Source organism: Vulpes lagopus, chromosome 11 (genome assembly GCF_018345385.1).
Source record: "Vulpes lagopus strain Blue_001 chromosome 11, ASM1834538v1, whole genome shotgun sequence".
In the NCBI taxonomy this organism is placed as follows: domain Eukaryota; kingdom Metazoa; phylum Chordata; class Mammalia; order Carnivora; family Canidae; genus Vulpes; species Vulpes lagopus.
Window position 1 is genome coordinate 6,980,327 of NC_054834.1, and position 22,792 is coordinate 7,003,118.

General features: G+C 45.6%; 1 protein-coding gene across 1 annotated transcript in view; it reads right to left on the reverse strand.

The window, feature by feature from the left end:
- HECW1 (HECT, C2 and WW domain containing E3 ubiquitin protein ligase 1) overlaps positions 1 to 22,792 on the reverse strand; it is a 440,869-nt gene that overhangs the window by 417,598 nt on the left and 479 nt on the right. The window contains exon 2 of the mRNA XM_041773230.1: positions 21,676 to 21,910. Within this exon, the coding sequence (XP_041629164.1) occupies positions 21,676 to 21,798 (123 nt within the window). The 5' untranslated portion in view covers positions 21,799 to 21,910. The remainder of the gene's footprint in view (positions 1 to 21,675; positions 21,911 to 22,792) is intronic.

The window sequence follows — 22,792 nt, forward strand, 5'->3', positions numbered from 1 at the left end:
ACCTATTTTCCATAAATAAGCTCTATTTCCATCCTAAAGCAGTTTTATGGGGAGCACTCCAGAAAATACAGTCCTAGTAATGGGTCACTTGGTCTCAGAAGGAGGACAGTCTTTACTAAGGCACAGACCACATCAATTTAAAAGCAAACGCTAGGGCAGCCCGGGGGGCTCAGCAGGTTAGTGTTGCCTTCGGCCCAGGGTGTGATCCTGGAGACCCGGGATCGGGTCCCAGGTCAGGCTCCCTGCATGGAGCCTGCTTCTCCCTCTGCCTGTGTCTCTGCCTCTCTCTCTCTTTCTCTGCGTCTCTCATAAATAAATAAATAAAGCAAATGCTATAGACACAGATTAAGAAGCTTCTTCGTGGAGTGGCAAATCTATAATGCAGACAAGTACACGTGCAGACCGAAAGGTCAGGCCTCTTTATAATAGCAGTTCAGGAACAAAAAATGTGGGGCAAAGGACATGATAAATGAACTCCACCAACAAGACCCTCAACTCTGCCTCCCAGAAGAAAAACTACCTGGTGGGTGCTTCATGATTAACTTACTGGCAGTGCTGGGCCATCTGTGCTTTAGGAACCAGAACCCAAAAAACAAAACAAAGCAAAACAAAACAAAACAAAAAAAACAGAAACAAAACAGAGCTCAGAGATGAAGGCATTGACTACATGTGCCAAGAAAGTATAAAGCATAAAATGAGGCCTTCACCTGGCATTCCAACCATACAGCTGGCTTATGCCAACCTAAGCAGCACAATTTCAACTACAGAGAAGGATGACATCTTACGTTACCTCTCCAAGTTGAAGGGCTATTATCCTGACTTTTATAGCTGGGGGGAAAAGAAGGGCTGTTTATTATCCGTTCTGTAGAGGAACAGCATAAATAAGACCTTAAATGAGCGACGTAAAAGAAGTTCCACAAAGCTAGTGAAGCTATTTACAAAGATATAAAAATTCTATTCAGTATAAACTGACTAAAAAGCAAAAGAATAGCAGAAAGCAAGAATAAAAATCTTGCACTGAATCAAATGGTCAAAATCATTTTTTAAAAAGTATTGGTCAGAACAATCTGACAACTGGATTTGAGCTGGTCTTTGGAAAGTGGTAGGATCTGAACTGGAGATAAAGAAGGCAGAAAGCAGGGATCCCTGGGTGGCGCAGTGGTTTGGCGCCTGCCTTTGGCCCAGGGCGCGATCCTGGAGACCCGGGATCGAATCCCACGTCGGGCTCCCAGTGCATAAAGCCTGCTTCTCCCTCTGCCTATGTCTCTGCCTCTCTCTCTCTTTCTGTGTGTGACTATCATAAATAAATAAAAAATTTTAAAAAAAAAATTCAAAAAAAGAAGGCAGAAAGCATTCTAAGCAGACATACACATCACAGGTAAGATTTAGGAGCTGAGGATGAGCAAGAATGTGTGTGTGTGGGTGGGGGGGTGGATCTCCTAATGAGATGAGTGCCCCTCTTCTGGAGCAGTGGGAAGCAATCCGGGGCAGATGAATGTGGAATCCAGCTGCGGGGGGTCTCTGAACCCGACACACACATCAAAGGAAGAAGACGGTTCCTTGGCAGAGTAGTAGCATGACTGTGGCTCTGTTTAAAGAAGACGAAACTGGAATCGATATATTTGTTGAGAGGAAGGGGAGAAGAGACTATGGAGGAGATGAGCAGGAATGCTCCTTTGCTGATCAGACATGAAGTAACTAAATCTTGCACAAGAGTAGCAGCCATGAGAGTGGAAAAAGATGGAAGTGGAATTCTGGAACAACCTCAAAGGTACTTAGAAGGGGATACTTCTTGCGTCTGGCTGCTTCACTCCTGTATGTTAACCTGGACGCGGGTCAGGCGACATAACTACACAGTTTAAGGGCTGGGCGAATTACAATCTCATTGCTAGGAGAGGCTGCAAATTCGGCTTTACGCTTATTAAACTTGAAGCGATAAAAGGATTTCTCAGATGAAATGCCTTTATATCTCAGACTCCGATTTGGAAAATCCTAGGCTTGATTTGGCCGCCACCAAGTGTGAGTGGACTTCCATTGATTGATGTGATGCTCCCAAAAGCACAGCCCTGGAAACTTGATAATGCTGGTCAGTATTTTCAGAAGAAATATTGGAAGAAATCTCTCTGAGCTGCAGCGTGGATGGGCTGGATTGCAAAACTGTAATCTGTTCAGAGGGTAACGTTACAAAAAGCGGGAGGCATGGCACGCCACCAGATTTCAGAGATGAAGCAAGAGCCACACCCCTCCAGAAAATGCGCCTGGCCCCTCCAGTACTCTGGAGGAATAGCCTCCTCGGGTTCTCCGTCTGTACAGAGATGAGAGTGCCTTCCTATATTTCAACCCAGCTGAGGTAGGGGCATCAAGCAGGGGTGGATGGGAATCGGCCTCCCTTGGGAATGGAGAGGAAGAGTCTCACAAGTTCATTCCCCTTTATTATGATCCAGAAGCCAATTTCCATTCGGTGATGACAGAACCACATGCAACAATTGGAAACCTAGCTCAACTCCAGAAGATAAATGCCAAGGAGGCACTAAAATCTGACTGCGGCCAGGTGTCACCTTGCCTCAAGTTAATATTGGGACTCCTCTGTTTCTGGCAGGACACACTCAGAACCCAGGAGAAGAGACAGGGGAATATGTGTCCCGAGAGAACATCAGCCTAGATGGTTTTACTGTCCAAAGGTGAACAAACCGAAAAGAAAAGTGGGTTATATGCAGACAACTGGGGATTCAGGGAAAAGCATACTTTGAGAGGTGGCACAGCAAATAGTAGACAAGTCTACACTGGATCTATTTTGCATTCAGAATAACTGTCATAAATGCACAAAAAGCCTTGTGAACCCACATGACACATGAAAAAGAACTTAAACAATTTCAGAATAAATTTAAATTCAGAGCTCAAAAGAGAAACTGGATGAGATGTAAGTCCAAATAAAATACGGCTCAAGTTGGGGACTAGATCAAGAAGAATTAAAAGGCAATAACAGAAATAAAGTCTGCTTTGGAGTGGAATTCAAATTAGAGGAGTAGAAGAACAATAAAAAGTTCTCTAAGAATACAAAAGAAAGGGTCAAAAGACAAAGTGATGTGTGAGAAGATGATAGTCGTAGGCAGATAGTTTGCCGTTATGAAAGGGGCATCCGTTTATCAGAGAGGGATTTTGTTCAGAGACGCTGATTGAAACAGGCCATTAATGGGGGCTTAGCCAAGGCACAAGTTTGCTTTCTTTCCTATGACAAGAGGTCCAGAGATGACATCTCTGGGCTGGCAGGGCAGCTACGCCACCAGGAGCCTGGATTTTTTTTTTAGGCCTTCTTCCACCAGTTTCATGTGTGGCTTTCTCTTCCAGCTCACAAGATGCCTGCTGGCACTCCAGCCACCACGACCACATTCCAGAAAGAGTAAGGGGAAATGTGGCAAGCCAGGTGAGTCAGCCCCCCTTAAAGATCCTTCTCAGAAGTCCCAACCAGTGACTTAGACATCTCACTGGGCTCATGGATGTCTTATGACCACCTCTACGTGCAAGAAAGATTGGGAAATAGAGCTTTTAAAATGGGACTATTCCAAAATTAAGTCAGAGTTTATGAGTAAGGAAAAAGGAAAGGAGATGCTGGTAGATAAAGAGCCTATAACCAAACTCCTGAGAAAATACAAGGACAGAGGAACAGAGCCGAGACACACAATATGAAAGGTAACGATTTTCCTGTGCCGTATATGCAAATGAAGAGTTTGTCACATGTCTAGTGAGGTTCAATAAAAGCAACAATGGCAACAAAACCCTAGGTACCCAGATATTTTGGTAAAATGCTCTAATTCCACACAGATTAACTACAAAGAACTTAAATTTAGGCTTTCCTCAGACTTTTCTATGATTCCCAAGGATAGGGGATCACAAAATAATATCTCAGGAGTCTTGGGGAAATTGATATTATACTAACATGATAATCACAGTCAAAACACTATGTATAAAAGTAAGAGGGGGGCACGTGGGTGGCTCAGTTGGTTAAGCATCTGCCTTTGGCTGGGGTGGTGATCCCAGTGTCCTGGGATGAAGGCCTGCATTGGGCTCCCTGCTCGGAAGACAGCCTGCTCCTCCCTCTCCCTCTGCTTGTGCTCACTCTCACTCTCTAATAAGATTTTTTTTTAAATAGTAAGAGGAAAAAAAATACCCCATACAGTGAAAACATCAGAAAATAATCCCATAAAACCTTAATGAAACATAGATTTTTTTTCACTCAAATCTATGAATGAGAAATTCATTATATTCATGTTTAAGAATAAATTTAGTCTTAAAATTTATGAATGGGAAACCTGTGCTACAAAAGATAACAATCTGAGTAAATCTGAATCTGTTAGGGATGTCTAGTAGCCAACTGCATTTTCCAAAGGCAGACACAGCAGCACCTCCTATCCTACAAGTGACAAAGTATGGCTTGGTGTTGAGAAAATCCTGAGGCCAAATCTGGGCTCAGCAGAAAAGGATGACTGGTGTAGAATTACTAACATGACAAGATGGAAATAAATAAATTAGCTTTTTATCCAAGACAGCATAAAGAGAAAAGCAACAGAGACTCACAAAGAAGGTATTATTAAAAATAGACACATCTGTCTTTGAGGAGTAACACAGGTGGGCAGAAAGGGGACAACTTCTAGTTTTCATTTTATATTTTTAGAAATTTTTTTTCGTTTTGCTATGTTTCTATATTACTCATGTGATTAAAGGAAACTAGTAATTAATTGATAACACAAAATATACACAACAGAGAAAAAGAGACAGTAACAACATTAGATATAAGAAAGTGATACATAAAATAAATGTCAGCTCTAGTTCTTGGGTTAAAAAGTAAAATAAAATAAATTTCTAACCAATCTTATTTTGAGAAGAAAAGGAGGAATAGAGGAAGACAGGAAAAGAGGGAATCAGGGTAAGGAAAATATGAAATTAAAAAAAAAGTAAGACCACAGGTTACAATACAATTTAAAATTTACAAAAAAAAAAAAAAAAAAAAAAAAGTCAGTGATTTGAGTTTAGGCAAATAGATAGCTTTCCAGGAAAAGAATTTATTCATCTTAAATAGAAGTGGAAACTCTAAATAGACCAACAACCATGAGATTAATGAGTTAATTTATTATATTGCCTGAAAAAGGCATAAAGCCCAAGGAGATTTTCCAAGTAAAGCCTGTCTGAATTCCAGGGAATAATAACCGTAACATCACATTCATTTTCAGGAGGACTAAAACAACAGTTTCCTAATTCATTTTTGCAAATTTCAAATATATAGCATAATAAAAATGTAGACTAATCTCATTCCTTCATTTATATATAGAGTTATATATATAAGTAAACTTATGTGTAGTTTATACTTAGCTTTCAATAAAGATATCATCGCATGTATATATATAAAACTAAGTATAACTGGATCAACACAGAATTTAAAAAATAATGTTCAGGTTGGGCGAATTTGAAGACAACACAAATAGTTAACTAATAGGAAATATAGTAATATAATGGATCATTTCATTAGGTCAAAGGAGAAAATGCACTGGCTAACCTTTGTAAATTCCCACCAAATTCTGTGTTTACAACATGATAAAAACACATTCTCTAAACTAAGAATAGAATAACACTAACTTCTTTTCTTAACTGAAATAAACAGCCTATACCATTTAATAGTGAAAAATCCATTTTCCTTAAGGACAAGAGTAAGATAAGGAGACCTCCTCTTACCAGTTTTACTTAATACAGCTCTGGCTTTAAGCCAATGTTATAAACACCTCGCACTCAGATTAGAGAGAAAGGAGGGAGGGAGGGAGGGAAGGAGGGAGGAGCGGGGAGGGATGGGAGGAGAGAGAAAAAGGGACAAGGGAGGAAAGAGGGCAGGAAATTACAAAGAAATATAAGCATTCAATTTCTTGTGTTAGAATAGGATAAAAGGCTCCCACTGGCCAAAATTGGGTTAATGTGAGCATAAAAAATGACTACAATTGACTATATCACACAGAGTAAATAAAAATTTTTGAGAAAACAGTGATTCCTCTCTTTGCCAAAGAAGAGAACAGAAAAAAGAGAAAGCTCTTTTTCACAGAAGAGTTGACAACTAATAAACTAATAAGCGTGGAAGGAATTATGTCATGGGAAAGTCACCAATTTGCACTCCCCAGTGTAATGACGGATCCGGGGAAAGATTCATCAGATGATCAAAGAATCGAGCGCAAGGTTATTGGGAAATAGGAATTTGTCCCTATTACTAAGTGTGAAGAGAAACTACCTTTCGATGGAGACGTCTAAAGATCATCACTTTGACCAATAGATCATCGTAAATAAAACTAAAAGACACATTATAACTGCATCAAATATGTTAATATCTATCAAAGTTCATATCTATGATATATAAAGACCTCATACAAATTGTAGAGAGACCAAGACCTTACCTAGGGAGATGGTGTTGGCAAACCACGGTATGGAGAATTTGCAGAAACTGAGCTTCACGTCCCTTTGTCTTTTCACTGGCGAGTGGGAGAAACAGCACAGGATGGGACTGCCTGTCTGCACATCAGGCCCCAGCCACAGATGCCTCCCTACAAGGGGTGGTTCCCAACTACAATGCACATCAGGCCCCAGCCACAGATGCCTCCCTACAAGGGGTGGTTCCCAACTCAGGGCCCCAGACCCCAGGGCCACCTTTCCGTCTTCCCGCCCTTCTTAGCCTGCAGCTTCACATCCTGCACCACAGGACAGCTGGAAGAAGTGGAAAGGCAAAAGGGCAAAGACTTGTGACAGCTGAGCCTGTCCTTTTTTTTATCCCGAAAGCAGCCTTCCCAGAAGTCACCCGAAGAGGAGTCACCTGGCCACAACCACCTGCAGAGTCAGGACCGGGATCCCTCCCTCCGTGATGAAAGGGCAAAACCAGGATGGCCACCTCACAGCCCCCAGTACTGAGCACCCTCAGAGAGCATTAGTGTGTGGTGTATGTTGTTACAACTTTTCTAAAAGCAACCCTTCAGCCTATTAGGAAACCGCAAGTGTACTTTTAGGATTTATCTGTTCTGCTCTGGGAAGTCATTTCTAAGGAAATAATGAGAAATTCAGCCAATGATTTGTATACCTGGATATTCATCAAAGGAATATTTCTAAGAAAGACCCTCCCTCACTAAACAAATAACTCAAAAAAGGTAAATGTAACTTCAGGAAACAGGTGAATGGCTGAAAACGCAGGGTTGGGTGTCAGATAGGCTAACTTGCGCGAGCTGGTCAAGTCACAGAAATGCTTCACATCCCAGTGTTCCCGTGTGTAAAACGGAGTTAGTAATATTTCCTACATAAGCTTTGAAGGATCAAATAAAATGTTATATGTGAAATACACAGCAAAGTGCCACAACAAAAATCAATGCATAACACATATATGCGTATGCATGGAATATTAGATTATTATGCAGTCAATTAAAATAATACGTGTAATCATCAAAAACTGTAGGACAAGAGACTGCAGCTGATAGGCCATTAAATGCACCTGAATGTGTATTTATGGCATGATTCAGTATCCTATCTACGCCCAGGCGAAATGCATTAAGATAACAATGTTCTTACACGTCGCCATTGCATTATAGGTGGTTGTTAATTTATTCTTTACACATGATTTTTGTTTTCAAGTGATCCATCTGATATAATCAAGGGTCATTAAACTTTTTCTTAAAGGGCCAGGTAGTAAATATTTTAGGTTTGCTGGCCTTATGGTCTCTGCTTTACCACTATAGCTTGAAAGCAGCTGTAGCTTACACCCAAATCACAGGTGTGATCATGTTCTATGAAAACTACAAAAACAGGAGGCAGGGACGCCTGGGGGCTCAGAGGCTGAGCATCTGCCTTCAGCCCAGGGTGTGATCCTTCATCGGGCTCCTGCATGGAGCCCACTTCTCCCTCTGCCTGTGTCTCTGCTTCTCTGTATGTCTCTCAGAAATAAATAAATAAAATCTTTAAGAAAAATAGACTTAAAAAAAAAAAAAACCAGGAGGCAAGCCCACCCTAGTCTGCAGGCCCTTGCATAATGGTAAGTATATGTCATATTTTAAAACTAAAAGTTTTTGAGACGCCTGGGTGGCTCAGCAGTTGAGCACCTGCCTTTGGCTCAGTCAGGGTGTGATCCTGGAGTCCCAGGATCGAGTCCCACCTCGGGCTCCTTGCAGGGAGCCTGCTTCTCCCTCTGCCTGTGTCTCTGCCTCTCTCTCTCTCTCTCTGTCTCTCATGAATAAATAAATAAAATCCTAAAAAAAAAAAAAAAACCTAAAACTTTTAAGATGGCATAGTAAAAATCAAGAGGACTATTCCCAGTGGTGAAGGTGGGGATACAGAGGTGAAAAAGCCTTGCATGATGCTGTACAGACAAGAGGAAACAACAATTCGAGAGGAAGATAAGGAATCAGGCTGATGGGGTTTTATTCAAAAAAGAGCAAACTCTATCTACTGTTGATCCCTGAACAACACAGCTTGGAACTGCGTGGGTCAACTTATATGCGGATTTTTTTTTTTCAATAGATACAGCAAAGTACCATAAATGTATTTTCTCTTATGATTTTCTTAATCACATTTTCTCTCCTCTGGCTTACTTTATTGTAAGAATACAGTACACAACACATATTAAACACAACGTGTGTTAATCGACTGTGTTCTTGGTAAGGCCTCCGTCAATAGCAGGTTAGTAGTGTCTAAATTTTTTTGAGGAGTCAAAAGTTATACCTGGATTTTCAACTGCATGAGGGTTGGCACCCCTCATCCCCATGTCGCTCAAGTGTCAACTGTACGTAGATGCCCCCCGAAAGCTTTGGGCCCTTTTCCCATGGCACACTGAGGCAGTAGGAGGCTCGCAGGATTGTTGCAAACCCAAGTTACATGGCCTCTGTACAGCTTATCGTGGAGGTGGTAATGGAAGATGCAGGCCCCAGGCCCCTGTCCAGCATCCCAACAAAGGATCCCAGTGACCCCTGCTCAGCGGGACACTGGCACACTGATGCCTCACTGCGCTCAAGTAATTCTGAGTAACAGAAAATACTTATTACTATTGAATCTAAATCCTCTGCCCTAGCTTTCATTTTGGACTCAGGGCAAGTCTCTCTGCCACATTTCAGCTTTTTGGTTATTTGGAGCCAGGATCATGGTCCTTTCTTTCCATCCTAGAAATCTTCAAAGCACAGTTTTTATAGAGCAAAAGCTGCAAATTGGAGTTTTACAGTTATGCCTGGTCTGGCCCCACTGAGTATTGCCATATCATTAAACTGAATAAGAAAAAATAAATAAATCTTAAAAAACTAAAATTCTGGGGTCCCTGGGTGGTGCAGCGGTTTAGCGCCTGCCTTTGGCCCAGGGCGTGATCCTGGCGACCCGGGATCGAATCCCACGTTGGGCTCCCGGTGCATGGAGCCTGCTTCTCCCTCTGCCTGTCTCTGCCTCTCTCTCTCTCTCTCTCTCTCTCTCTCTCTCTCTGTGTGTGTGTGTGTGTGACTATCATAAATAAATAAAAATTTAAAAAAATTAAAAAAAAAACTAAAATTCTCTTAAGTATCCAGCCCTTTGGTTTCCCTAGAGAAATCAGAAGAACTAGCAACACATGCATACATATCAGCAATCTCGGCTTGAATCTAAGTAGCCACCAGCACAAGCCCCTGGCTCACGGTCCCCTGCCTGCAACTGTGCCCCTCCCCCAACCCTGGCATCTGCATTTGCCTGGACTCCAAGGATAAGCAAGCTTCCTGCCCAGCCCTAAAAGCAGCCAGCAAATGGGGCTGCAAAGCATCAAGCCAGCAGCCCAGAGACAGCTTCCCATCCCAGGTCTCATGAATGCAAGGGCTGTGACCCAGGGAGATGGCTGTATCACGGTGGGGACCCGGAGAGGGTTAAGTGGGACAAGGCTTAGGTGCCTTCCCCGGCCAGCATTCTATGAATCTATAAATGGCTTAGCTAATTTTCAAACCTCACTGAGCTCATTGCCTGAAAAATACCGGAAGTCATGAGTTCCACCTGCTAATGGCACTTGGAAAAAAATAGATTTGAAAAATAAAATATCTGGATCCCTCAAAAGCCATTTGCAAATTCATACCAAGATGTGCTAAATGCAAAAACAAAGCCATTCACTCTCTTTTGCCTCTGAAATGAAATTTTACAGGCAAGAGTTCTTACAATTAAGAAAAAATTCCTACCACAAACCTTAATGTTCCTATAAAAATTGTGCATCGATCACATTATTCAATGGAGACCAGTGAATGCTTGAAAAAGGGAGGGGTCAGGATCCCAGAATGACCTTTTCTCCTCTTAAAGTGTGACACTTCCGACACCTAATTCCTACCCTCCCCCATTACTCCCACTGCTTGGGTTTAGATTTGTTTCATTTCTCTTGCCATAACCTCTCAACTTTCTCCATAGAGTTGACATGGTTCATTCAATACTTTCTCTAAGAAACTAGAAAATATCCTAGGTTAGCATGATAAATGCCATTTAACCCAGAACAGGATGCAGACCTCTGGAGAGGAGAATCTGGCCTTCTTGCCTCCCTTCCCCATTCTCAGCAGCCTGAGGCCCAGCGTCCAGTGCGGTCTCCATCCCAGGCCTTGTCCCCTTGTAATGGTGTGCACCAAAGCAGGCCGTTCACTCACCTGGTCCTGGAAGCCTGCAGGTCCTGAGCAGGTAACCAGTCTGAGCTACAGAATATCCCTTGACACAGCTGTTCACTGAAGTCGATATAAAATATTTAGATGAAAAAGTACTTCCTGCTCCAGAGGATTCTCTGGATCACTGCACTAAAACACCATTTGCGGCAAAGTCTTGAGTCATGAGGAAACAGGATCCTACAGCAGTGGGTTCTCAAGTAACAGACCCAGTACTCTGGCCCTAAAGTGTCTAAGATCAACGACAGGAGCATTCAATTTAGTGAAATTAAATTTAAGATTAGGGAATCCCTGGTGGCTCAGTGGTTTAGTGCCGCCTTCAGCCCAGGGTGTGATCCTGGAGTCCTGGGATCGAGTCCCACGTCGGGCTCCCTGCATGGAGCCTGCTTCTCCCTCTGCCTGTGTCTCTGCCTCTCTCTCTGTGTGTGTCTCTCATGAATAAATAAATAAAATCTTTAAAAAATAAAAAAAATAAGAGTAGCACAACCATTTCTAAATCCCTGACAAGAGCAATGTTCTGTTTTATGACCAAACTGTGAGTATATTCTCAGAAGAGAGATCGTAAACTTGAGGACCTCACTCCTAGCTCTGTGAAAACAGGGACTGGCTGCTTATCCACTCACCAGGGTCACCTAACCCCCAGAGCAGGGTCTGGTATCTAACAGATGCTCCACTAGCAGTGTGAAAATAAAACAATCACTCTTGGGGCGCCTGGTTCAGACGGTGGAGCGTACAGCTCTTGGTCTCAGGGTTGTGAGTTTGAGCCCCACGGTGTGTGTAAAGATTAATTAAAAATTAAAAAAACTGGGGATCCCTGGGTGGCGCAGCGGTTTGGCGCCTGCCTTTGGCCCAGGGCGCGATCCTGGAGACCCGGGATCGAATCCCACGTCGGGCTCCCGGTGCATGGAGCCTGCTTCTCCCTCTGCCTGTGTCTCTGCCTCTCTCTCTCTATCTCTCTGTGACTATCATAAATAAATAAAAATTAAAAAAAAAAAATTAAAAAAACTTTTTAAAAAAATCACTCTTAAAAGACACAACTTTTTCAATTTGCTTTCTCAAACTAAAGGTTTCTCCACTGCGGGCATTTTATTCTGCTGTATTTTTTTGCACTTTTTCACCTTAAGCTTCAAATAGATTTTTGTCTAGATGTTCGAATCCCACACACAAGCAAATATAAATACCTGTCACATAACAGAAGCTCAAGAAATGTCTTTTGGTGAATAAAACAGTTGAAAATTATTTGAAAATAATTAACCTGAACTTTAAAAGATTATATACATGTCTTATATATTATATATATATATATATATATAGCTCTATATTATCTGTACGTAGATACGTGTTATACATACACACAATGCATTTTTATCTTGATTTGTGATCCAACAGTCCCTAGGTCATATTTTTCATTAGAAGCTTACAGCCTCTTCATTATACATATAGTGATATATTTCCTCTCTCTTGGGAAAAAGCTGAAAATAGCTATTAGTGACTTTCAACTATTTTCCCAAGGATGTCACACCAGGATCTGAATGTATGTTTCTGAGACAGAGGCATTTCACTTGCTTGCAACAAAAGGATGGAGAATGCTTGCAAAGTTCTTGTGAGAGGTATTTCATCAAAAATTGTGCTCGCCTGAGACTCAAAGCTGTCATGAAGGTAGAGAACGGCATTGCCAACAAGACTCTCTGGTGCAACTGAACCAGATGACTTCATTGTGAATTGTTTATGCCATCAGAGAAGCTCTAAGAAACAGACCACCTCATTCTTTCGAGTAGACCCCAGGTTTAAGCAAAGTCCCCCAAGCATGGCCCGCCAGAGTCAAGGGGCCAGATATGCTCAGGTATTTCCAAAAATGAATGTACCACGCAAGCAGCAAGGGAACATATAAATGTTGTTTCCTATTGCCTAGGCTCTGAGTCCTATGAAATTCTGTAATTTCTTCTCTATTGCTTCTTTCTGAAGATCTAAAAAGTCAAGCTTCTAAAGAAGGAAGTCAGGGCTGGACAGCAGAGAGATGACAGGTTCCATCTCTTATTGGGCGATCTTGGGAAAACCTCTCCAGTCCTCAGGCTTGCTCATTTATATACAAGGATATTAAAAATTTAAGATATGGTCCAGCTATAAACTGCATTCCGTCTTTAAATAGTGAGTTCTGTTCCTGGGCACTATTCTTGGCATTTAGGACAATCAACAAAAAAAGCAGGATAGAAATTCCTGTCCTTGCGGGGTTCACCTCTTCCAATTTTCCACTTATTGTTATAAGCATTTCATGGATGCATACATTGTGCATAACGCCATTCTAGAAGCAATAAAATACAGTCCTGCTCAACTCAGGTTGTTCCTTGGGACACTCGTTCATTTAACATTCAGAGACGTACCTGCAATGGCAGATACCAGGACAAGTGTTTTCAGGATACTAAGATAAATGTGACACAGTCCTTACCCTTAGGGAGCCCGTCATTTAGTAGGGGGGCTGAAAGGCGGGAGGGTTAATAGTGAGCATGCAGGGATCCCTATCACAGGGAGAGACTCAATGTGGAAAGAATCCTATCAACTGGGAAACTCAGGATGTGAGAGTTAAGCTAGTTCTTAAAAATGGGTAAGTTGGGGATCCCTGGGTGGCGCAGCGGTTTGGCGCCTGCCTTTGGCCCAGGGCGCGATCCTGGAGACCCAGGATCAAATCCCACGTCGGGCTCCTGGTGCATGGAGCCTGCTTCATCCCTCTGCCTGTGTCTCTGCCTCTCTCTCTCTCTCTCTCTCTGTGTGACTATCATAAATAAATAAAAATAAAAAAAAATGGGTAAGTTTAGAGAAGGCTAGGGAATCTAAGAGTAGAGGACAGTGTAAGGAAGAAAGCACATAATTACAGGAAAAGGAAAACACAGAGATGCTTGGAGAAATGGAAAGAAGGTCCATTTGGCTGCAGCAGAGGTCAACAGGATTTCCTAGGACATAGCTGGCTCCCACCCACAGACCTGCAAGGCCAGCCTGGGGATGAGCTCTTTATTCTGTAGACTTTGGTGGCTCCCAACAGATTCGAATACAAGAATAACAAGCTCACATTTAAGGTGACAAAAACCAGGGTGGACTGGAGGAGGCAGAGACCAGAGGGCAGAGAGTTTTATCTAATCCTAACAACAAAAAGTAGCTCATTCAAATTCGACAATAATGAGTGACCAAGTGCTATTTGCCGGGTGGTGAGGAGGACGTAAAGACAAGCTTGAGCTTCAACTGTGGGAGCCTGCCAGCCAGGATAAATAACACAGAGATTCAGTACCAAAAAATGGCCAGGCGGTAATGGAGACCCTAAGCCTCACCTTGTGGACTGGAGGAAGACATTTATGAAAAAGAAAAAAGAGTATTCTTGAAGGATCCAGAGACCTGAAAATACCATCCAAACTCTAGCCTAACAGATTCTGAAAAGATTTTATTCCATAAAGAGTGTGACTACTCAACAGACACAGGAAAAAATGCTCCACGTCACTCGGGATCAGGGAAATACAAATGAAAACCACAGTGAGATACCGCACATCTGTCAGAATGGCTAAAATTAACAAATCCGGAAACAACAATCATCGGCGAGACTGTGGGGAAAGGGGACCCCTCTTACACTGTTGGGGGGAATGCGAGCTGGTGCAGTCTGGAAAATAGTATGGAGGTTCCTCAAAAAGTTAAAAGTTTGACCCAGCAATTGAACTACTAGGTATTTATCCCAGAAGCTAAAACATCGTGATTCAATGGGGCACCTGCACCCCAATGTTCCTACTAGCGGTGTCCACGATAGCCCAACTATGGAAAGAGCTCAGATGTCCACTGACAAGTAAATGGATAAAGAAGTTGTGGTGTTTATATATACAATGGAATATCACTCAGCCATCAAAATGAAATCTTACTATTTGCAGCGACGTGCATGGAACTAGTGGGCATTATGCTCGGTGAAATAAGTCAATCAGAGAAAGACAATTATCATATGATTTTGCTCATATGTGGAATTTTTTTTAAGATTCTATTTATTTACTCATAAGAGACAAGAGAGAGAGAGGCAGAGACACAGGCAGAGGGAGAAGTGGGCGCCTCGAAGAGAGCCCGATGTGGGACTCGATCCAGGGACTCCGGGATCACGCCCTGAGCCAAAGGCAGATGCTCAACCGCTGAGCCACCCCGGTGTCCCTCATATGTGGAATTTAAGAAACAAAACAGAGTTGCATAGGGGAAGGGAGGGAAAAATAAAATCAGCTGAAATCAGAGGGAGACAAACCATAAGAGACTCTTAACTATAGGAAACAAATTGAGGGTTGCTGGAAGGAAGGTGGGTGGAGGGATAGAGTAACTGGGTGATGGGCATCAGGGAGGGCACGTGATGCAACGAGCGCTGGGTGTTATAGAACAACCGATGAATCACTGAACTCCACCCCTGAAACTAGTAATACACTATCTGTTAATTAATTGAATTTCAATAAAATAAAATTAAAGTAAATAAAAAAAAAAAAGAAAAGAGCGTGGCTACTATGTTCTAGGCACTGTTCCAGGCACTGGGCAAATAAATGAGCCCCCGCTGGAAAGAGTCTATAAGCTAGGCCGGGAGGCAGACAGTAGACACATAAGCAAGCAAAGATATCACAAATCGAGTAGTGCTGAGTGATGTGAAGAGGAAGGAAGCAGGTACGTGGGCGAGAAGGCCTGGTAAATGGGGGGTCAGGGAAAGCCTCTCTGAAGGAGTGATGTGTCATCACCCGAGGGGCAAGCCTACAGGTGCCTGGGACGCAACCCCTTCCCCGCACACACATCCCTCCAGGTCAAGGGACCAGCGTGTGGGGTGAGGGTGTGACTGGCAAGGTGGGGACACGGCCTCGGGAGGTGGGGGCACGGCCTTGGGAGGTGGGGACACGGCCTTGGGAGGCAGGAGCCGGACACCCAGCCGCGCAGGGCCTATATGCCAAAGAGGAAGTCTGGATTTCATTCCGAGAGGGATGCAACCATCGGAAGAACGTGGGCAAAGAACTAACAGAGCTTTCTGACTGTTCCGTGGTGTGTTCGTGCTGCCTGCCAACACCTAAAATAAGGCCTGACACATAACAGACATTTAGTCAATATTTGGTGAACGAATGAATGATCATCTGGGCTGCCGCACAAAGAACAGATTGCAGATGGGCACGAATGCGGGAGACTGGTTGGGCATCAGTGCAGAAGCTGAGCCCTCACGGTGGCTGGGACAAGCCTGGTGGTGCTGGCCAGAGCGGGCCGGAAAGGGGACAGCCAGTTGCAGAAAGCTAGCTCAGGGGAGACAGAGAAGTCAGGGGCTCGAAGGCATCCAGCCCGAGCAACGGGAAGGACAGGGGTGTCCCTTGCACGGGGGGACCTCCGAAGGGGAAGCAGCTCTGAGGATGAAAATTGGGGGTTGGGTTTTGCACATATAAATTGTAGCATTCGGGGCGATGCTGGTGGTGGCGTCGGGGCATGATCAGGACGGGCCACCGAGATAAATTTGGGGTCGTCGGCCTGAAAGCAGTGTTGAGACCAAAGGCAGGCATATAGGGGAGAGCTGTGAAAGCCAAGCCCTAGAGGATCCCAGATTCCATCCTGTGGGGCCGCAAAGTCAGAGGCCACCGAGAGATCCCGGGACACAGCGGGAATCCGGGAGACCCAGGGGTCCTGGAAGTGGTGGGCTCGAGAGAGAAAGTGGGTCCAGTGCACGAGGAGCAACGGATGGAGAGCGGACCCCGCGGTGGACGAGCCAAGGCCACCGGCGAGCAGCACAGGGACAGCGGGAGGGAAGGCCGGGACCGGAGCCTGCGCTGGGTCCTCCGAGAGGTAGGAGGGGACGGGAGGCAGGAGCCCCCAGGGTGCCCCAGATGAACGACAGTATTCTGGTCTCAGACTGTAGGGCCGGCCAGGATTTGCTTTATTTTCTTCATAATTTACAGATCTGTGAAACATCTTGTTAGCCCCAACCAAACATTACACAATAAAATATGTTTCTACAGGCCTTGGGCGGGGGAGGAAAGAAAGCCAGTGTAGACAACTTTGTCCAGGCGTGTTCCATAAGAGGGGACCGAGCACTGACCGACCGTGAGGGGCGTGGAGTCTGGGGAGGGACCTGCAAACGTCATCTACCACAGCACATTTCTGTGCCAACTGTCTGTTGCCCCCCTGACGCACAGGTCTCAGGCCTCATCAGGGACACGGGTGACGCTCCAAGCTCCTTTTGTCTCAACCTCAAACAGCTCATTTCCGCAACATTGACTTATGCTCAGAATAGAGGGGAAAAGTTTTGTTGACTTAGTAGTCTTAAGTTTTGATGGTAAAAGGAATCAACGATAACAGTAAGGAAAGAGAAGTCCTCTTAAGGGGAAAAAATCTATATGGGTCGTGTCCTGTGGTTTTCCAGCCGGTCAGCGTGTTACGGGAAGGATCGTGGTGGGTGGCTGCTGGGCCCCCTCAGCTCCACTACTGACGGCAAGCAAGCAAGGTCCAAGGTGCTCACCTCTAGCCTCCCGTCACCCTGAATCTCTGAATTGCAGGCCCGAGACTTCTGTGTCTCAAACTGCTGTGACTTAAACCCCGAAAGCAAAAGCAGGGAACGTCTGTGCGAGTTAAATTAGTGTCAATTTAAGGACAAAGCGATTGAATCACAATCGCTGGCCATGGATGTGAATTTTGGTCTTCTTTTTTTTCCCCCTTCCACACACATGATATTTCCCTGACATCTGTTCAATACAAATAGATCTAGAAAGTGTGAAAGGGAAAATCTGCTCCACTAAATATATAAAAGGGACCCCGAGTGAAGTCTCCATGATGGCATTCGTCATTATGGGCACAGATGGTGCCCCTTTCCAGCGCTCCCTCCTCCCTGCCCCACCCCCAATGCCAGCTTCAGTTCCATCCACTGAATTCTCCCCAAATTACTGCAGGCCAATATCAGATGCTGGATAACCCCAGAGGAGCCTACCAGTACGCGATATCCTCATTTAGCCATCCTCTGTGTGCATCAAGCTTTGGGCCAATAAATCCAGAAGAGCCTGGGTTCTCAACTAACAATGTGAGCAGCGTGCATCACCTGTTGCTATGGGAATCCAGATGCTTTTCTCTAGTGCCCAAAGCTTAGTGGTCTTTGGGATACCCTGCCAATAAGCAGTGACACTAATGGCACCCTGCACGGACTACTTAACATCTTCCCCACCGCGCCCACATCACAGAACATGACAACCACCTCCAGTAAACACCCACACATCCAAACCCTGGTGTGGGATATATAAATCATTTGTATACTGCTTTGTTTCTTAAAGTGTTTAAGGAGGCTTTAAGACAAATGCCCAGGGACGTCTGGGTGGCTCAGCGGTTGAGCGTCTGCATTGGGCTCAGGGTGTGACCCTGGGGTCCTGGGATCGAGTCCTGCGTCGGGCTCCCTGCAGGAAGCCTGCTTCTCCTTCTGCCTGTGTCTCTGCCTCTCTCTCTCTGTCTCTCATGAATAAATAAATAAAATCTTAAAAAAAAAAAAAAGACAAATGGCCAGTGGTCAGCAGTTCATGTCCAACAAAGTCATCAGACGAGCTGGCCTGTCTCTAAACCTCATCGTATCTTAACTTGAGAAACAGCGTTTATGAGGAAAGTCGAAAGGGTTCCAATAGGTAGAAGGTTGTGAAGCTCTGACTCCTGCACCTGGCGGGGCAGGGTGAGGGTGGGTGGGTGTGTGTTCCGCTGTGGCCGGAGGTCAGCTGAGCTCAAGGAGGGGCAGAAACACAAAACAGTAAGTAAATACGTAAATCAATAAAAGCAAAATGAGGGACCGGAAGGAAATGGGAACATTGTTAGATGAATCCCAGGGAACACTTCTGACCGCCGGAGTTACTCAACTGTGAAACACGCTCCACAGTGAGAATAAAAACATTTTACCATAGGTCCTGGAACTTTGACTATCAAACCCTAAACTTGCAAACATTCTATACAGAAATTGAGGATTATCCACTTTTTCACCACTGCCCTCCTCACTGGGAACAGAAATGCCACAAATCTTTTCCTTTAATATAGCAAATCTAATTTTACGAATAAGAAAGAATTGTTAGAGCTATTGTTAACAGAGGGCCCCAAATGATTATTAGGTAGCCCAGAGGCTAACACGCATAGCCTTAAGTATTTCTAGTATAGTCATTGCAAAGTGAAATTTAGAAATAAATGTAAATATTAATACAATTATAATTAATACTGATTTTTTCTCCCTCTAACTCACTCAATTGAATAAACCAACAAAAACAATCCCAGAATCATGGCGCTAGACATGACCTTTGGGATGACCTGGTTCAACTCGCTACTTTCAAAGAAGAGGAAACTAACCCTCAGAGAGGAAAAGTGACTTGAAAAAAGCCACGTGGAACCTTCCACACTGTTTTCTCCGTAAGTCCATAAATGTCAAACATGCCCAGGGCTGCATTACAGTGGGACAGGGGGTTTTGAACTCCCTGGTTTCTTAATGGTAACCCAGTCTGTTCCTTCAGGGAGGGAAAAATATGGAGGTGATGGGATGGATGCAAAGGGTCCATCTGGAAGTCATACCTGTTAGCATAGACATCTGCCTCCGAGGATGCTCAGTCAGAGCGGGCTGGCCCAGCAAGGACAGTTGTCCCTGGGCCAGCTGCTGGCTGGTTTCAGAGGCGCAGCGCGCAGTGGTTACATGTCATTCGAACAAACAGTGGTCAGTTAGGTGATTCCCTAAATGAGCCCATCATCTAAGGAAGCTTTGGATGGTGGAACAAGCTTTGGAGAGGAGGTGGCAAAGGGGGCTCACCCTCACCGTGGCTTATATTAAATGACACACTCTAAATAACTAATCAACAAATAAGGAGAAAGTCCATTACCCAATATTCTTCTTGGTACCCCAGGGCCCACCAAATTTTTCGCCCTAGTGAACAACGACAATAGCAACAACAAAAAGAAGACCTGTTTGAGTCATTGGCTAATTTCATTTAGAGAAAAATCCAGATACCAGGGTTAAAAAAACACATTGCAACTGGGTTGGAGGCCGGAGTGCTGGGACGGGATAGGTTGCCCTCTCAGGCCACAGCAAGACAGAACCAAGCAGCTATCCGGTCAATTTTGCCAAAGGATAATTCTGGTTTTTCAAATAAGAGAGCACTCAAGCGTGCAGCATCTGGACTTGCAGTCCACCTGATTTCTCACTGAGAGTGTGTGTGGGGGGGGGTGGGGGTGGGGACACTCTCTCTGGGGCAGCATGGGGGAAGGCCTGCATTTGAGTCCTGGCTCACCTGTTCCCTCAGAGGCTTATATAACCCCTCTGATCGGCCCATCTGACTCACCGAGGGATAAATGCCCCCCTACCTCCTGCCTAAAGGAGCAGAGGGCATTTTTTATGGCCTGGAAAGCACCCCACCCACATTCCTGAGAACATACCCCTGTCCCGAGCAAAGTACAATGTGCTGGAGAGATGAGAGGTGAAGTGAACAATGTGCTTGTCCTCGAGATGCTCGGAGCATGTTCCAGACAAGGGGGCTGTGGCCCTTCCACACCTCACGTAGCTGCAATATGATAAGAGCTGCCTTAGCGGTATGAACCAGAAGGCTACGGAAACAAGAGAGGGAGTGATTCACTGCGCCTGGCAGGTATCCTTATCCCAGGATATTATTTTAATTGTAACTTTAAAACAAATGAGCGCACTACGGTGGAAAATTGAGTAGATGAGCATAAATCAATGACCAAGTATCTCAACCATCCCTAAACGGTAAAAATTACTACAAGCACATTAAAAACGCTCTGCTTGCCCGTTTAGAGTCATTGTCGCCTCATTTCTCTAACGAGCATCAGTGCTAGCAAGTTTTGCAAACAATATCAAATTCTATGAAGGAAAGTAAGTCAGATGGTATTGCCAATTGCCGCGTAGGATGAAACAGCTACTTAGAGTCTTTCATTAAAAACTGAAAAAAAAATCAGTCATGGGAAATAAGCTACATTGTCCATTATCTACAAAAGATGGGGCTGTCATCAATCACTCATCAACAAATAAGGAGAAAGCCCGTTACCCAATATTCTTCTTGGAACCCCAGACCCCACCAAATCTTTCACCCTAGTCAACAACAACAATGACAACAACAAAAAGAAGACCTGTTTGAGTCATTGGCTAATTTCATTTAGAGGAAAATACAGATACCGGGGTCAAAACAAATCGCAAGGTGTAAAAATAAACCATAAATTCTATAGTCTGTCCTGGTCTGTTTGCATGATTTGGGCTGTCGTCACCGGCCTGGCCAAACCGGGTAAGTTGTCTGATTCCTCTACCGTTACCACCCAGTGCTGGAACTGGAAGGATCCACACACATCAGCTAGCCCAACTTCCTCACTTGGCTGGTAGGGAGGATGGCAGAGGCTGGACCGCATCCTCCCAGGATCACATCTGTCCTTTCAGCATCCCCCATGGTGATACTCATACCTGATGCAAGCATCCCAGAGGGTAAATCTTACATGATCTTTTAAAACATCCGTCTTCAGAAGCCAGAAGCGCGAAGGGAGAGCAAAATGACGCTACGTACACGAGTCACAGGAGCTGCAGTCCCTGTACTGATGCATTCATGGGCTGCTCCGGCTCGCAAGGTGGTCTCCCTACCGAGTCGGTCAGGTCAGGATCTAAACAAACTTAGGCGATTTGCCTTCGTGAAATAACTACCTGAGACAACAAGAACTGTCACTCCCCAAAGCTGCTGAACTGCCCTAGACTGGGATTCCAGAATGAGTCAGAACATGGCTTGTATTAAACGACACACTCTAAAGTTCAATTTGCCTGGAGGTCTAGGCACTAACACACCGGCTACGTTCTCCGTTTTTCCAAAGCCACGTCCCAGAGGAGGCTGCAAAACAGAGGGAGGGAAGGGGCACCGGGGAGCCCTGCCACGCTCTTCCGCTCCGCCAAGCAGGCACACGCATTCATACCAGGGCGGGCATGTGGACCCTAATCCCTTCTTAGTGGAAAACACACATTTTCAAAATGAATCCCCGATCTAGAACGAATTACCGTAATAGCCACAGCCGGAGCGAGTCCGCTGATGAGAAACGCAGATCTGGCCACCTGCTTTGAGACGCCTTGGACCACCACGCCGCCTGGGTCTTTAAAGTCGGGCCTTTTCAGGTAGGGCATCTGCCCTCCTAAATCGCGTTTATATCCCAGGACAAGAGAGACGGTGCCTCCCTTAGCCTTTGAACTAGGCTGCTCCTCCCGTATCCATTTCTGCTGAACACAGCCTTGTTATCTTTGCAGAGAGAGAGAGAGAGGGAGGGAGGGAGAGAAAATAAATAAATAAATAAAATACAATAAAATAAAATAAAAATAAAAACCAAGGGGACAATTGCACCACTGCAGATCCCAAGAGAAGTGAGCGCAAAACTATAGCAACGTCAAATGAAATCCTCAGCAACTAGGAACCCCCCATGCGATGGGCTGTCAGCTCTTTGCAGCCCGGGAACCACAGGAGGCCGGCATCTCCGCAGCCTGTGTCCCTGCCAGCTCCCCCCACGCGCTCACCCTGGCCAGGGAAGTTGTGGTCTCTGCGTGCAGGACAGACAGACGGAGCACGCGCCACAGCCCGCAGGCCGCCGGGCGCACCCGCGAGGCGCGGGGGGCGCGGGGGGCGCGGGGCCACATTGCGCTCTGGGCTTTGGCTGCGCGGCGGCCGCGGGGACGCGAGGGCAGAAGGCAGCGCACCTCCAGCCGGGCGGGGCGCGGAGGGCCGGGGCGGGAGGCGCGGGACAAGCGCCCCAGCGCGCATCCTCCAGCCTGCCCCCCCGGAGCCCCCGGAGCCCCCCGAGCCCCCCCGGAGCCCCCGGAGCCCCCCGAGCCCCGCGCTGCGCGGGACACGATTGTCTAACGCCCCCCCCCAGCTCCGGTGCACAAGGGGTGGGTGTGGGCTGGGAAGGGGGATTACGTAGGTCTCTCCGCCCCCTCCCCTGACACCTCCTCGCCGCCGGGGGGGGGCGGGGGGAGGCGCCGCGATCCCGCTCGGGGGCTCCTTTGTTTCTCTCCGGTGCGCCCGGCGGACCCGACCCGGGGTCCCCCCCCCACCCCGGGATGCCCGCGCGGCCCCGGGCTGACAATTGAACCTCGCGGGAGAAGCGGGAGGGTGGGGAGGAGGGTG